Source organism: Verticillium alfalfae, genomic scaffold, assembly GCF_000150825.1.
Source record: "Verticillium alfalfae VaMs.102 supercont1.2 genomic scaffold, whole genome shotgun sequence".
Classification (NCBI taxonomy): domain Eukaryota; kingdom Fungi; phylum Ascomycota; class Sordariomycetes; order Glomerellales; family Plectosphaerellaceae; genus Verticillium; species Verticillium alfalfae.
In genome coordinates this window covers 2,455,615-2,472,314 of record NW_003315037.1, presented here as the reverse complement: position 1 = coordinate 2,472,314, position 16,700 = coordinate 2,455,615, and the positions used below count along the sequence as shown (strand labels likewise).

General features: G+C 55.2%; 3 protein-coding genes across 3 annotated transcripts; 1 reads left to right on the top strand and 2 right to left on the bottom strand.

The window, feature by feature from the left end:
- Positions 1–3,240: 3,240 nt before the first annotated feature.
- VDBG_02225 (conserved hypothetical protein) lies at positions 3,241–4,049 on the top strand (the record flags this gene model as incomplete). Its single annotated transcript, XM_003007991.1, has 2 exons — positions 3,241–3,424; positions 3,487–4,049. 2 exons carry the CDS (start codon positions 3,241–3,243, stop codon positions 4,047–4,049), a joined length of 747 nt encoding a protein of 248 aa, XP_003008037.1.
- Positions 4,050–5,899: 1,850 nt separating this feature from the next.
- VDBG_02224 (conserved hypothetical protein) lies at positions 5,900–7,642 on the bottom strand (the record flags this gene model as incomplete). The annotated part of the gene is made up of 4 exons (XM_003007990.1): positions 5,900–6,648; positions 6,858–7,085; positions 7,152–7,313; positions 7,555–7,642. 4 exons carry the CDS (start codon positions 7,640–7,642, stop codon positions 5,900–5,902), a joined length of 1,227 nt encoding a protein of 408 aa, XP_003008036.1.
- A 6,651-nt stretch (positions 7,643–14,293) lies between these two features.
- VDBG_02223 (solute carrier family 35 member F1) lies at positions 14,294–15,514 on the bottom strand (the record flags this gene model as incomplete). Its single annotated transcript, XM_003007989.1, has 1 exon — positions 14,294–15,514. The coding sequence occupies one exon, from the start codon at positions 15,512–15,514 to the stop codon at positions 14,294–14,296; it is 1,221 nt and encodes a 406-aa protein (XP_003008035.1).
- Positions 15,515–16,700: the final 1,186 nt, after the last annotated feature.

Here is a 16,700-nt window from a genome sequence, read left to right as displayed (position 1 = left end):
GCAATCACGATTGGTATCCCGATTCCGATTGCCTACCGATAAAAAAAAAGTAGGCACACTTAGTGGACAGGCAACCTCCAGCGCTCAGGGCGGCGGCGGCGGCGGCGGCAGGCGGTAGCATAAGCACCAGCAGCTTCTGGTGGAGTACAGCACGATAATTCTAGTGGGTGGTGCCTGCCCTGAATGGAAAAGCACAAGGGCAATGATGCAGCATACTTCCTAGCCTGGTGCAGCGGACAGTCATTCGGTCAGTGACAAGTGGGATGGTGGGGTCGGGGCGTTCAATACCATCCATTCACCTGCACCTGCTAGTCCAGGGCACAGTAGCAAGACCCGGAGTGCATCACACAGTGCACGGACAGTGACCGACCGGGGCCGTTTGTGCTGAATCGGCTGCCAGAATTGGATTTCTGGGCCGTGCGGATGAGCTAGGTCCTTCTCGAAGGCTGGCCTGGAGGTCCGTCCGCAATTGCCTTTCAACATGACAGGTAGGCAATGATATGGAAGGAGGGGGGCGAATGATGAGAGGACGGTAACTGCAATGGACGATGATGCCCATACACCAGAGAGAGGTACCTGCCACCAACCTGAGGAATGTGGCTCATAGCTTTCCGTCACCCGACAATATCACTTCTCCTGCTCCTCCAGATGTCACGACTTATCACAAATCCAGCAGCCGACCCTGAACCACCTCGTCGAAACTGCAAAAAGAGGATGCGTGATTGAATGCGTGAGTGGACATCGGCGTTACATGGACATTCGTATCATTTCCCTCGCTTCACATCATCCCGAAACGGCAATTCGCGGCAGGACAGGATACGACGTCTTCCCCCTTCCAATCCCCTTCCCCTTCGCCGCAGCTCTCTCGCTGTCCTCGCCAGCACTAGATTGCCAATCTACCTCTCCTCAATATGGAACTCCCGAACCACCGACCACGGTCGAATTTCCTGAGCCCCAAACAACGCCCCTGGGGCCGTTTGTTCCAGACAGCGCCAATCAGCTCCCCGACACTACCAAGCTTTCCCCTTGCTTCAACGCCCTGTTGAACCACTGGGGTCTCGACTGGCAAGCCACCTTACTGTGACAATAGTTAACCTCTGCCTTTCAATCGAGCAGAATCATGTCGCTACAGCATGTGCATGCAACAACCCAACATGACACAGCATCCGCAGTCAGACCGCAACTGCATCGGGCGGGCACCGGTGAACAATTAGTTGGGTGGCAGTGGCAGTAGGGCTGACGATTAAGCTGAGTCCTCGTCCTTCTCTGCATGCTCCCTTGGCATTGATGACACTGGGTTCGAAGTATCCAGCGTCAGCCCCATAGCCCCGAATCGTCATCTGAACTTCAATCACGTCCAATCAACTCGGTCCCGGTCCGCATCTTTCATCCATCATCCCCAACCGCTCGCCGACAAGCCTCCAGGGGGGCGCAAGCAACACCAAAGACAAGGTTGGGTACTACAGTGGGAGAACGCGACCTTACTCAGGTGCGCCCCCCTGTCGCCTTGACCCCACGATGGCTGGAAGCGACTGTTGGAGCGTCATCGCTCCTTCGGACGGATTTCATCCTACATCAGACTGAGCCGCGCTTGCATTCGAGATCTGCCTCAACCATGAGCCCTTGGCTGTTAGATTCTGCCCGTCCGATGAGCCGTTATATGACTGCACCGCACATCGCAGCACGGCGCATACTAGCTTTGAACTTGGCGACATCTGTCAATTCATGTTCAGGCCAAAATCAGCTGCGGCAACCGGGCTTCCGCATCGCATATCCGAGGCTTGCATGCGCCGCAAGGTCTCGCCCAGCCCGCGACGAGATGCGTCGGATGAAGCGAACTTCACCAGTCGCATCTCCAAGGTTAGCTCAGCATGTCTTGACAATCGACCTTACATCACCGTTGTCTTGTCGTGCTTCGATGCGAACCCTTTTGGGCTCGCACTTCTTCTCCGTGCGGCCAGCAAGGTGTCAAGCTGATCCTAGTGCGGTCGTATCACACAGCATCAGTTGGCAGCTTATTCATCGGGAGCAAGAGGTCTAGTTACTGGACTCTACCAATCGATCATCGGCGCCGAGATCCGACAGGAAGCGGCTGAAAGAGTGCCTCAGGGTTACCTAGTACCATGTCAGCCTCTTACGGCTGTACTGAGCGGCCGTGTCGCATGACTATGATAGTTGTGTTTTGTAAGTTGGTTCAAGGTTCCATGAGCTGTCCTGCCCTATAGTGAATCGTATTAAATGTGTCACCAATCCAGAGCTGGCTCCGTCGCAGTCTTTAGCCATTCTCTTGCGTCGATAGTACGCGAGGGGCTGCAAGTATAGGACGGAGACCGGTCATGTGCCCCCAATCGCACCTAACTTTGTCCGACTGGGCGACGGACTCGAGATTCCCGGAATGTGCTCGACACTCTTATACACTTTTGCACCTGGCCACGGAGACAACCCATCCGAGAAGACACATTCCTCGCGGCGCTTATCAGCTGGTACGGTCACGACCCACTAGTCTACGATCCTTCTATCGATGTACCACGAACCCAACCTCCGACTTGGCCTTGCCCCAGGGGTATCAGTCCGGTCGATGAAGCCGGAACATGTGAGCCCAACAATGATGCATGTCAATCAATCGCACCATCCACTGGTCGATCGTTTTTGAACCACTGCTTCTCCCCGCGCTGAAGAACCAGCCAATCGGGACCGCACCATGCTATTTCGAGCGAAGGGGCTCACAAGGACCCTGAAAACGCCATAGCTCCCAACTTGCGATACTGAGCAGGGGTTAAAGGCCCGCCTGGGCAAACGTGCGACGTCCCCTGTATCAGGCAGAAGATGCCCAAGTTTCATATCACGGAATACCGAAGGCCAGAGAATGATCACTTTCGTTTCCATTAGTTTTCATATTGCTCCTTCTTGCAGTGTTCCACTTCGGAATTATGCCCCAATACCCAACTGAACATCGTACCTCATCCTCGTCGCCGATTCCAACTACGTCAGGCACCTGGCCAATCCCTGCGCACATACTATAAGTTCGAGGTGATATTGCATGAAGTTGAATCGTCACAGGCAACCATGTTTTCTAGCTTGACGACCAAGCTCGCCCTTAAAAAGGTAGGGCTGCCAAGCAACTCGTTGGACTTCAATTTTGGTGGTGGGAACGATCCAAAGCCGGATGGCAGTAGGGGAAAGAGAGGCGGTTCCTCAGACTATGACGAAGGCAACACCAGTGGGGGCTGGCCGGCTTGGATGTCGATGAAGTCCATTCCCGTCACTGTCCAGCCATGGTTCACACCTCCCCCGCCGCCTGTCCCTGTGGCCGTCGCGTGTCCTAAAGTAGGCGACGTGGCGCCGCTTGACAGGGACCGCAAACTCACCTTTGGCGGCGGGCGGCCTGTCCTGCTTGTCTTTCTCCGCTGCGTTGGATGCGCTTGTACGTAGTCGCGAGCGGACGTATGATCGTTCAAGACAATTTTCATTGACAGACTCTCCTAGTTGCCCAAAAGACCTTCCTTGCTCTCCGCGCCATCTCGGTCAAGCACCAGATTGCTTGCGTCGCTGTCTCTCACTCGTCACAGGCGGCGACTCAGAAGTGGCTTGACCTCATCGGTGGTGCATGGAACGTTGAGGTGGTCATTGACGAGGACCGCGCCATCTACGCCGCATGGGGTCTTGGACTATGCTCCGTCTGGCACATGTTCAACCCCAGCAGCCAGGTGCAGGGTTGGAAAGAGACCGGTTGGCTTGGCGAGAAGGTCGCCGGGGCGATGAAGCGACCAAGCGCAACTTCGCGCAGAGACGACATCATGCCGACAGAGGCGAAGGGAAAGGTAAGTCGAATCAACACGGCCGGCAACGGCCGGAGCCTCACTCAAGGACCGGCATCGGCCCGCGGCGCAAATGACGAGGATGAGACGACGATGATGGGCAATAAGTGGCAGACGGCAGGCGCATTCGCCGTGGACGGGCGCGGCACCGTCGTCTGGGGAGGCAAGGCGCTCAAAGTGGACGATGTCCTCGATCTGGAAATGGGCGTCAAGATTCTCAAGGGCAGCTGAATGCACTTGGTTTTTATTTACACGGCGACTTTGCGGTACAATGCTTCCTGTTGAAGACATGGACGAGTATACTCGAGGCAATTGGAAAAACAGTACACATAGCAAGCTGCATAACTTGTTGAGCTTCCACCTACCCTTTCTATCACTTGTGCTCATATGTGCGAGGGAACCTGCAAGTAAGGCAGCCAATTCTGCCATTATTTCACAGCGCTTCGCCAAACCGTCTGTTTCAAGAACGAGGCACAACCACGGCATCTGGTACAGATACACCGGGCAAGGGAAGGGATCCCAAGTAAAAGTGAACTGGCCGACCCGGTGCGCGAAGGGAGAGGACAGGAGAAGACCGGGCAAGACATTACTCTACCACATCCGTCGCTCGCGACAGGGCTATGCGGCACGACCCGCTCTGCGCTTGCCCGCATTCGCGATTGACAAGAGTTGATGTGCGGTTTGGATTTTGAGTTTGCACTTTCTGGAAGGATGTAAGGCGCGTGCCGCGACGCAGATCGGGCCGGAGGCGGACGGCTCCGCACGTGTGGGCACGGCTGACGCGATCCGGGCTGGCGGGTCGCAGTACCGTTTGCTGCTTGAACGACAAGACGCCTGTATGATGGTGAGAGTTTGGGGAGGGGGATGCAGAAACTGTTCTTTCAGTGTCAAACAACAAGCACATGACCAAGTCCGCAGACGCCAGTTTTCATTACGAGCTCTCAAGATATGCCCCCCGATTCGACAACCCCGTCCCTTCTTCGAATAGATCTTCGCCATACCAGGAAAAAAAAAAAAAAACAGCCCGGAACCCCAGAAACCAGCAAAAGACGTCGTCTATCTGCCCGCCAACAAGTCCAGCCCCGATTCGCAGCCCAGGAAGTTTTGCGCAAGCTCCTACAATTTCCCCCACCCCCGAACCCGATTGAACCTCGTTACTAGTGGTGGTGAAGAGACAGACGCGCCCGACCCGGAAAGCAGATAGAAAGAGAATTCCGCGAGAACGATTGAAAGACACAACCCCAGTATTACCAGAACCGCACGATGCACATTCATACCGGCAGCTTGTAGGAAAAACTCTCCACAGGACACGAGTAGAAAAGTGTTGACACCCTTCCTCACAAACCTGAGGACCCAGCATTATAGGAAGAAGGAAACCGCCCAAGCACCAAACCACGCCAAATCCTGTTAACCCACCCCTTTGTTTTTGTCGAGTTTTGTCAGCCCGTGGTCCCGTCGCCGATCTGAATGCGAGGCGACGTCTGGTATCGTATGTTTTGCGTCCAATTCTCCGTCGAAAGTGTAAAAGCAGATTCCGAGTCCGAGCCCTGTCATGCCCGTGCCCTTCCGTAATGCGTCCCGAGCAATCACAGGTTGCTCCAAGAGGCCGTTTTTCGCGCCTGAACCCCCTCCCCATGTCCATTTTCTCGCTCCAACGCGAAAGGATAGCTCCCCGAAAGTAAAACATCGCCCTGCTCCGCTGCTGTTGCAGTTACGCGCCAGAACCTTCCGTTGTGGTATCCTGAGTCACATCCGGTAACGGCAGTAACATACCACCGCTGAGAACCCCGTTCGCAATATGCATCCTTATCCCTGTGGCAGACTTATTCAGGCCCCATAAGCGTGCAGAATGCGACTCCGTCGTGGCGAAAGAAACTCCATGTCAAATGCCCAGGCATTCCCTCGCTCCCATGATCCGCCGCACCAATGATATATGTCGAGTTCTCCGTGGTGAGGAAACGCCAGGCAAGACCAGTGAAACATACCAGTTGTGGTCGAACCCCTACCCTGTTTGCGCCTATTCCGTACCTATTGTGGTCGACGAGCGGCCAGAAATACAGAAATGTCCACGAAAAGCATGCTTAACCCCAAACACTGGCTGAAGTAGCACCCAGACCAGATGACTGCGGGCCCCAGACACCGTTACCGCGGCCCCAGCCTCCAGGGGAGGCCAGCGGCGTAGTCGAACGCTTTGAAGCGGCGGACCCAGCGGCGGGCGCAGCCGAGGGTCTAGTACCAATAGGAGCAACTGATGCGCTCTGCTGACTAGGCTTCGATCCATTGGGGGCCTCCTGCCTGGGAGACGAAGATCCGCCAGGAGAAGAGTTGGTGGTGCGAGCAGCGGCCTGGCTGACAGCCGTGTCAAACGCATTCTTGTTGGATGTGTTGGGCTGCGGGCTGGCTGTGCTACCAGTGCGAGAGGCCTGCTCGTGGGCGGCAGCATCAGCTGCTGAGGCCGCAGAGTGGACGTCAGAGTGCGGCGGGGGGTTGCCGCGGAGCTCCTGGGCCATGGGGGACTGGCCTCGTAGACTAGCAGCATCGCTGGGACCGGCCAGGCCACCACGGAAGGGGCCAGCGCCACCCTCGTAGCCCATCGGCGAGGCACCACGCAGGCTGGGAGGACCGCTGTGACCAGGGTTGCCGGTGCGGACGATGCCCGTCTCGTCAATGTAGCCCGCCTTCTCGGCGAAAGGACCTTCTCCATACAAAGCACTGCGCTGGCGAGCAATGAGCTCACGGGTCTCCTCCTCCGACATTTGTTTGTTGGGAGTGGCGGGGGCTGGAGTAGCACCATTGCTGTTGCCGTTGTAGTTGACGTCGGTCAGCACATCTGTAGATAAAATAAGTGGTCAGCGTGAGTGCTCGGTCAGACGTTGCTTTACTGTAGATCAAGAAAATGCATCTTCGATGTTTGATATGACGGGGAGAAACAGCTCCGGAAGGTGTGTTGACCCCATGGCCTGAATTATCTATTTTGAAGGGTGTTTTTTTTTGCCATTGGAAAGCCTCATGTGCTTTAGACTGCAGAGGGTGGCCTACTTCGTTGGTATTGCTGCTCCGTGTGGAGGTTGCGAAGCTCACGCTCCCGTTGAGCTGCCATCCGTCTCTTCGCCTGCATCATCTGCTCCGCTTCGTTGGAGCCGCGCGAAGACTGCTGGCGCTGGGTGGCGTAGAAGTTCTGGAGGTTCGAGTTGGGATGGTTTCGGGCATCATCGAACTGGTTGACGGAGTGAGGGCGAGATCCGGGGCCCGCAGACATGCGACCGTCTAGCGAAAGATGAGTGTCAGCGGCGAAACAAATTGGTGATGCTCGCTTGATACGAGTCCACTTACTGTAGTCGACCGACTTCCTTCCACCCCCAGGACCTCCACCCATCTTGGGGCCCGGGGATGGGTACTCACGGCGACCGCTCATTCCGTATGACTTGTTGTTTTTGGAGACGTTCTCAAAGCGATCGAGTTCAGTAGGCCTGGCAGTGAGGGTTCGGGCGACATCTGATTTTGTCATTTCGTTAGCCAATTGTCTTTCGTGCAGCACGCATAGCGACTTTGTCGAGACGGCGAGCACCGACTCAGCAAGCTCGCAGGCTTCACAGCGATCTGTGGGTGCTCCGACTCACCCTCAAATTGGTAGAAAAAGGCAAAGTCGTCCTGAGGCGTGGGCCCGCCGGATGCTGTCGGGTGAAAAGTGTCAACTGGGCTCCAAGATGGTAATGCAGCATCATTATTGACTGACCACCACGCGAAGCAGGCGGCGCCTGGTGTTCCCAGTTGTTCTGGCCAGGGCTGGACCATTGCTGGGGGTTGTTCTCGTAGTAGGACATGATCGCGTCGATATTGATGGCGAGGGGTTAATGGTTGATGGATCCTGTGCGGCTATTTGAGAAGGAGGAGAGTGGACGTCGTGTGGGGGGCGACAACGGTCAACCGGTCGCGCGCTGGTGTTCTCTGGTGATATCGAGTCAGTGATCGAGTTGGGAGCCGACAAAGAAGCAAGGGAGCGTAATGAGAATAAGGGGGGGAAGAAAAAAAGTCTGGGACGTGAGTGTCGCAGATGGGCAGCGGATGATTGTGGGGATCGGGAGAGAACCGGGCGATGCGACGGGTACAAGGAGGTGGTGGATGAAGGTGCAGCGAAAACCTGACACTCGGACACGGCTACTTTGTGGTCATGTCCAGGCCCAGGTACAGGTCCTTGCGTCGCTCGGACTGCTGCCGCCGCCGCCGGCGTGATCGGGGGGTGAACCTGGCACGTACGAGAAGAAACACTTACAGGTGGCCCTGTATTGAACAAGGTGAGGTAGAGAGAACAAATCGGTGGGTAGAAGGCGTACGAGGCCTGGGTGCGACGTCTGGAGCAAGAATGCAGCAGAGAGCAGACGTTTGGCACTGGCGGTGGGGGCGGGTACAGATAGATGTTGGTACTGGTACTGGTACGCAGGCGTGAGTGCTGTACGGCAGAGAATGGGAGACCAAATCGGTGCGCGGTCGAAGCTTCGAGATGCGTGGGAACACACGATATCGCCAGGCGTACAACGTCAGGAGAAATCCCTGGTTTTCGGGGATAGCTGATTGATAGGGGAAGGAGGAGGTGGTGACCGGCGTCAAGGAAATCCGGAGAGAGTGTCAGTAAGGGGGTGAGTGGACAGACGAAGAAAATCGAGGCGAGGTGTTTGTCGGGCCGGGGCGCGAGCGAACGAGCGACTTGCGAGCAACGAGATTTGGGGGGAGGGGAGCAAGATTAAGCCACGGAAAAAAACCGGGGTCCTTCCAGTTGCCCGTCCATTGGGGTTGAATGTGTTGCTTTGCCTCAAATTGGAAGTTGCAAGTGAAAGCAGTCCCCATCGATTCATAACTCTTGATTACAGGGGATAAGGGGGGGGGGGCAGACATGGGCCAAGAGCCAAGGGCCAAGGGGTGGTGGAAACAGGAGGGGCCGCCGGAAGCCCTTCGGGTATGACAAGCAGGCAGTTACGAAAGAGTCGATCCGGCCAGAGCGAGCGCGCAAGCACACTTTCGTTCGACTGAGACAGGAAACAGCCGTGGACTATCATTTTTCTGGGGGGGCGAGAATCACGAAGGACTGGTGGACGCCACGAACAGCTGAAGGAGGTGGTAACGAAGTACCCGAATAGCGCTCGACAACCCACGCATCCTCTGGCAGCAAGGTACATACATGGGTGTTGGCGATGCTATTGGGCCGAGGGCGATGAAGCGTCATGGGCCAGTGATACGTGTTGAGGTGAGATGTGAGCCATTGGGCCAGCAAGGTGCTCTCGTCCTCATCTCGTTCGTCGTTGGTATTGAGGCAAAGACCAGCAGCAGCCATCTCGATATGGAAGACCAAGGCAGCCTAGGTACCTTACTAACAATGTAGGATTCTGTCAGGTTAGGTACCTAGCTGGCAGGTATCTTACCTGGACTTGTCTTGCAACCTGGAAGTGGAAGGACGTCCACCGCCTGCCGAAGTTTGGGATGAGCGGCACGCAATGCCTAGAGCTTGCTTGCCAGAACGTCTACTGCATGCACATCAGTTGCCCGGGGTGCAGCAGACCGACAGCATGCACCACGCCAGGCTTGTGGTGGCTGTGGTTGGAGTGCCTACTCTTTGTAGGCCCAGGGCGCATCATCATCAGTCTCTCTCGGTGCCTTGATGACGATGGCATAGGAAGAGCGTGGCCACTCTCCCGCGAGGCTAGTAAGGATGGTTGACGTGTGTGCGCGCGTGCGCGCGAAAATACCACAAGGAATTGTCGCCTTGTTTCCCCCCCCCCCCTTAGACACGCTTCATCCCATCTCATATTTTGCTTGAGGGGATTCGTGATGGCACTTCATCATCATCAGCATCACCACCATCACCACCGCCGACGCCGACGCCAACCATCCAAACCAGTCGTTCGGGGTGGACTGCGCTGCGCTGGCGGCGAGGCGATGTCCGCGAGATTGGAGATGGGCAAGTTGACCCAGTGGACTGAAATCGCGCGGTGACGGGTGGACGGACCAACTCAGCCCATGCCGAACGAAGGTCAAGCTTAAGCCTAATCCCGAACGACTGAAATAACGGCTTTGTTTCCTACATGCCAATGGAACGTGTCAACCCCTGCTGCTGGCAGTACCGCCCGCAACAGCGTGCCGTAGGGAGCCGACTCTCACAAGCTCCCGCCCCCTTTCTTCCTTTTCACACAACGCCAGGACTGGTTTGGCATGTCACATTGCCTTGGTCTTTCCCAGTCTCGGCTTCCCACCTGCCTGTATGGAGCCAGAAAGGAAGTAGGTGCTCGGATCAGACGTCGCAGCTGCCAACCTGGCGAGGGGCGTGCCACCCACGAACCCGAACCCCACTCGAAATGGAAGTTGCCAAGAGGTACCTTGCCATGTAGTGTCGTTGTTCTTTCCTCGTGGTCCCTCAGGCACTGTGCACGATCAGATTCCCCAAGAGAACCTCACCCCACTCAACTTCAATGGTCAGTGCCATCGCTGGACTTAGAAGTCGTGGGTACACTGGTCCTTTCCTCCCCCTGCCCGACCCAACACAGTGTCTTGGCCTCTGAGAAGCATGGGCGTGGCGGCTGACACGGATGAGCATCTCCTTCCAAGACATCACGCGTCACCCACCAACAATAACGGATGCAGCTCAGTTGCTGATCTCTCAGTGCGTACTCACTCATCGCTCAACCCTTCTACAAAATACCTTACAGAAGACTGCCTCAGTGAATGGGCTTAGGGTATACCGGGAACAGGACAAAGGTTCTGCCAGGAGAGCCATTTCGTTTTCTGGCCTACAAGAACTTGATTATAGTGCCACATCTACCAACCTGTCCTCCTGGCTTCTCTACAGTACATCTCGTTCATCGGATTCCCTCGGAAGCCTGGTCACACATGAATCCTCAGGAAGGTCTCTTCTCTCGTGACGTTGCTCTATACCATTTTACTTTCCGCGGGATGCCACATTTACGTCTCTTTGTTATCGCTAACGTGGCTAAATCATCATCCAAAACGAACGAGGTCAATGCTCCAGCCATCATCCGCTCAAGACCCCTTTTTCTCTGCCAGGGCTACTAGGCGAAAAAGGTGCCAGGCTCTTTAGAGCGTCACGTTTCTGGCCAGACAGACGGGGACGTCTTCGCCTTGTCTGGAGAGACCACCTCGTGTCGGAGAGATAGGACATTGAGCCGCCGTCAATGTTCGCGAAGGACGGTAATGAATACCCCGCACAGTACCCTACCGAGTCTCCAGCGGGCCCTGGTCCTGGTCTTGGCCTAGCAATCATTGGACCCTCTGCGCACAATTGGGAGGTCTGCCTCGGAAATCTACGGGCCATTCGTTCAACATTAGTGTTGCCCCCAGGTGATGAGATCCTCCATTGATCAATTTCAATTTCACCTCGGTCCACATTCACCCAGCAGACACCTCCATCCGACCCGCCGCCATTTGACGGTCATGCTTCTTCAGGCCGAGAACCAAGCGCTCGATGCTATCATCATGGGGCACCCACCGCACCGTCAATATTGTCGACTTGTCAAGACTCGGGCTTCGCAGATTGGCGAATCCATTTGTCACTTACCCTGATACTTACCCTGAAAGCTTCAACAACGAAAGGCTGGCTGCATGCCAATCTTCCAGGAATGACTCCTCTGATGGACATCTTCAAACTCAGATGGAACTCATTGGAGCTTTGACGGGATTCTTTGCGCTGCTTCGGCTCGGAGACGCACGTCAACGAGCCACATATGCAAACCGAACCCCCGACATCTGCTTACTTGCCTGCCAATAAGCTCGCCAACGTTGACTGCGTTGATCCCGAGAAAACCGCTGATGTGAATAGACAGCCAGCCTTGTGCGTTAGCTCCAGTCTATCCTACCCTGCTCGCATCTCAGAGGCCGCATATTCTCACATAGAGTCGGGGTTTATACTCTGATACCGAATTGACACGCACGCCTACTTGTCAGCATGTATCGACCGCCTGGAGCAGGACGCTGCTGGTCAAAAAACAAACCCCAGAGACAGTCGTTCGCTGAGCCGGAACGAGATGTCTAACAGCCGACATTGTACAGTGCTTTGGTCGTGCGCACACGATCCGCTGGCCGTATTTCTCCATCTGGCGCCGTACGCCGCCAGGGTTTCGTAAACCAGACTCTAAGTTCGGCCCTTATTGTCACTTTTTTCTAAGAATCAAGTCTCTTTCCTTCACTTATTCTATCTTTCTGATGGATATTCACATGTGCATCTGAGAGGCACGGGCATACAACCCAGGTCGCTAGCAGGACCACTAGGCAGCGTCTTCTGACTGTTCCTGTCTGTTCTAGTGAATGGCCTCTGGGATCATGGGACGGGCACCCAGACAGTCGCTCAAGCAGGAGGAAGCTTCACGACGAAGTCGGGCCTTGGTCTAGAGCGCCACTTCTGCATGCCACCGGAAACAACAGAGCTAGGCTCCTGGAATTGGGCAGCCACCTCTTCACAGTACGCAAGCTTTGTGGAAATGGGGTCCCATCGCCGAGTCCTTCCACCTTCCAGCCGGCCAACCATCCATTATCACCTTAGCCGCCGAGGAAAACCCGCGTCGATGCACAACCCCGCAGCCACACATTCGGGTTGGCCATTGCGATCTGCAGTCATGGAGTATTTCGTCACATGTGTCGAAGTCATTCTGAAGAACCCTTCACTGTGAGGGAATCATGAACTACGCCCAGTGTAAGATATGGGCGATCGCAGTACAATAAACTCGGCCATGGGCGATCGCCAGTACAATAAACTCGGCCACTGATATTATGAATGAAACCCACACAAGCGGTGTCCGAGGCTCGAGCCTGTGCGGTTTCAGCCCCAGAGAAATTGCGTGGACCATGCGCTTTCTTTGCCTCGTGGTTGCGGCAGCGCCCGCCTCTGCCGTGATCTCTAGTTCATGCCCGAGTCATCCCCCATGAGGTATGCCCTTACCTTGCCATACATATGGCACCCTTTCATTGGACAGAGACCTTGCCGGGGCCATGTCTTGCGCACGTTACCACGACAAGCGTCGATGGCCACCATGCCAACGAGTCGGCACCACCGAGATGGGTCAATCATCATCACGCAGCGGGCGAGAGTCCTTACGGGCTACGATGGGTGAAATGTCAGTTCCTGAGAAAGTCGACATCACAAGCTTCACTGTCTGTTGACTACGCTTTTGCTTGTCTCGCCATGTGAATAGCCGTTTCTGTTGACCTCCTGCTTGACTTGAGACCAGGGTGTTGGTGTTTCTTGGACCTCTCCAAGCACGAAAAATAACTCGACGGATAACCATGGCAGGTCATCGGACAAATGCCGGAGTGGCTGACGAAATCATTCTCCTGCCCGGCCTATCTATGTAAACCCTAGGCAAAGGGGGGATTCAGTTCGGAAACCCCATACAAACACGCCAATATACAAAAAGACCTCGCAGCACCCCGCTGTTGGTTGGACGTGACCTGACGCGCCGTGACGCGGGGTCGAGGTGGGGTTTTCGAAAACCATCCGACCTGCTCGGCATCAGGCGCCTGCCTGTAGGTACCCAATGGGCTGAGGCTACCACATCACTCTGCATTCCTCCATTGCGGGCTGGGACCATTGTCGGTTGGGAGGAGCCTAGTCTGTCTCCTCTGTTGCGCATCAGCCTGTCGCCACGGGGCCATCCAAGGTTTTCTACACTTTTGCTGACCATGAATTAAGACGAGCATGATTTAACTCCTTAGATGGGTAACATGGCGGAATAGTGTAGCGACTATTGAGTCGGCTAGCATACATGAAGCTTTCTTCCCGCTAGTGTAGATGCTCTGCCAAGATGAAAGTTCGAGAAAGCCTCGCAGACATGGGCTTGTTATGAACCGTCGCTCGTCTTGATGCTTGAGGTTTGTTCGTTTCTTCAAGCCGGTGCTTATTTCCGTCACACGGTTCAGCATTGTATGTATGCTGGAGAGCGTGTCACCCGCGCTCTCGGGCTCGGAGAGCCACTGCAAAGTGTGCAGGACAAGGCATTTGGAGAGAAAGCAAAATCGGCTGTGAGAGACGATACGTTGCTCTTTGACAGGAATGCGTTGGCGGGGCTCACTGAACATGGTCCTCGATACTGTACATATGAGGCCGATCCCTTGCCAGGTCCGAGCCTGCCCACGATCTGACGTTCTCGGACCGTGGCATGATGAAATATCGAGAGGTGCCAAGGTAGACTGGACTGCCCAGTAGATGGCCGCAAGCTGCAGAGACGTAGACGCACGGCACGTGAGAGAAATGGATATTGAGTAGATTATGTGTCAACGTAGCATTCTCAAGGTTGTCCAACATTGATGTGTTCTTTGACACGAACCTCAAATCCAGCAATACATCATCTCCAGCACGCCAACCTTCTTCCACTCGAACTCAAGGCGTTCATAGCCTCGAGGTCCGCAATGCCGACTCTTTTACACCGCTGAACCCTTCTGCCTTCTTCCATGGATAGCATGCACCTTTGCAGCATCTAACGCGCCTCGACGTCTCCTTGTTCAGCCCTCGCAGCATTCATGGCCTTGAGCTTGGCAGTTCCAAACCCAGCAACGCCACCTTCCTGGTTATCGCCCAGCCAGGGCTTCTTCGAGTCGCCGAGCATGCTACCAGCAAGGAAGTATGTGACCAGGCCGGCAATGATGAGGACGAAAGCAATGGGGTACAGGAAGTGAATGGCTAGGCCAAAGACGTGAATGCCAATGATGACGCCCCAAAAGTTGGCCGTCAACAACGAAATGTTGTAGAAGGCGGCCGACGCGAGTCGCAGAACGACGGGCACGATAGAATAGAAGAATGACAGGCAGAGCGTAAAGCCAACAATGTAGCTGGCGATTTGCCCGTTGAATTCAGCCTCTTGAATGGAACGGCGGTCGAAAATGGTGGCCTGCACGGCAAGGATGCAGCTTCCAAAGAGGGCCATGAAGGAGAGAACCTCATAGACGGGACGCTTAGAGACGAGGAATTCTTCAAATGTGTTGGTCAAGCCATAACACGTGGCACCGAGGAGCGCGAACAAATCGCCCTTAAGCTTGTTCGCGGCGTCACCGCTGCCACCCTTGATGTAGTCGGAGGCGATGAGGAGGCCCATGCCGCCACAGGCCACGAGGATGCCGACAATCTGGAACGGGCGGTAGCGAACCTTCAGGAAGAAAAAGGACAGCAGCACAACCACGACAATGGCCCAGAAGTTGATGAGCTGTGCGGACAGAATGTTGGTGTAGCCGTAGGCCAAGACGGTGAAGTAGTTGCCCTGGACATCGATGAAGCTGAGGATGAAGTACTTCCAGCCGTCGCGCCAAACGATGCGAAACCAGGCCTTGATACCCATGTGCCAGATGCAGATGGGCCACCAGATGAGCAGCAGGAGGATGTAGTTGAAGATGTTCTGGAAGGCGGGAATATTGGTGCCTGCAGCGCCCAGTAGCCCTGAGAAGGTGTTGGTGGCCGTGATGCAGAGCGCCAGGACCTGGCCGGCTACGAGAACGATCCAGAAGTCGGTGGTGGTCAGGTAGGACCACCAGTGCACCTTCTTGGCCTCGAGGACGTGCAATCCGCGGCTGACAAGCTCCGAATCGGTGTCTGGACGCAAGGCAGCGGCATCAGAAGACCCGGGGCCAGTGATCCGCGTCGTGGTCGGGCTCTCGACCAAGTTTTTGCTATCAACGCCGCTCATGTTGTCCGATGAAGGGGCCATGGCTGCGACGCAGGGTGATTCGTATAAGTTCCGAACGAGGTGTTTCGGAATGATACGAGTATAAGTGAAGCTTCACTGGGAAATACTTCAATGTATTTCAAATGTTGCTCTCAACAAGTACGTTAGTCTTTCTTCGTCCCCAAAGCAAGCGCAAAGACTGCGAAGTCGCCTGCTGTTTGTTTATCGTCCGAATGGACGGCACATGTATCTGTGTGCCTGAAAAGGGTAAATGGTGAAGGTCTTGATGATGCAAAACGACATAAGACCGATGTTGCCAATGGCACAAGAGGCGGGGTGAGGTTTACGAGTCGCGAGGCTCAGGTGAGCGAACCGAGACTGGAAAAGAGTTTTGCTGAAGCAGCGGTTGGCAAAGGTGGTGAAGTGAACCTGGACCGGGAAGTATCAGGAAGGTTAGATGAACGGTCACTAAATGGGCCCCAGTGATATTTGAAGTCAAGGGTCGCACTTGCCAATAACAGATGGGGTGCTGAAAAAAAATTGCACGTGGATGGTTGGCAATCGCAGATGGAGTCGCCACGAGAAGGCCCGGCCAAGCACTGCACCTAAAAGTTGCTAGTCGCCCATCCCGGCAGGCGCTGTCGGCGGTCACCGACAAGGGAACTAGGCGGCCAGGAGCTTCGGGTTTAGAAGCAACAGCCAGAAGGTGATCATTGCGTCCAAGCCACCCCCGGTAGATAACCACCACCACCACCAACTCAAAGCTCCTCCAGGGCCTGGCCCGCGAATAGCGGATCGTTCAGCTTGCTAGCGGCCATTTGCAGTGAGCGGATCCCCTGCAGGTATCACCACTGCGGTTGCCCTACAAATCCGATCCAGAAAAGCTGAAGCACTTGCTCGCGAGAGATGGCGGCAGGCGCGCAGCCCCTTCCACGCCATCGCCTCGCAACTGCCTTCGTAATTAAGGTACCTAGGTAGGCACATCAATCAGGGGTAGGCAGTGGCATACTGGCGCCATCAGTCGTTTGCAAAAACCATGGCCATGAAATCCTTGGCGCTGGGTGCGATGTGGCGATGGCCCTAAAAGCACATCAACTGAGCAAGCAACTGTATCATTGTCATCATCTGACCAACTCTACTTCTTCTCCGACCCGCTGGCGTCGTGGCACATTGTCGTGGTATCTTTGTCAACTCTCTTTCTCTCCCTCCCTCCAACTTGGGAATAACC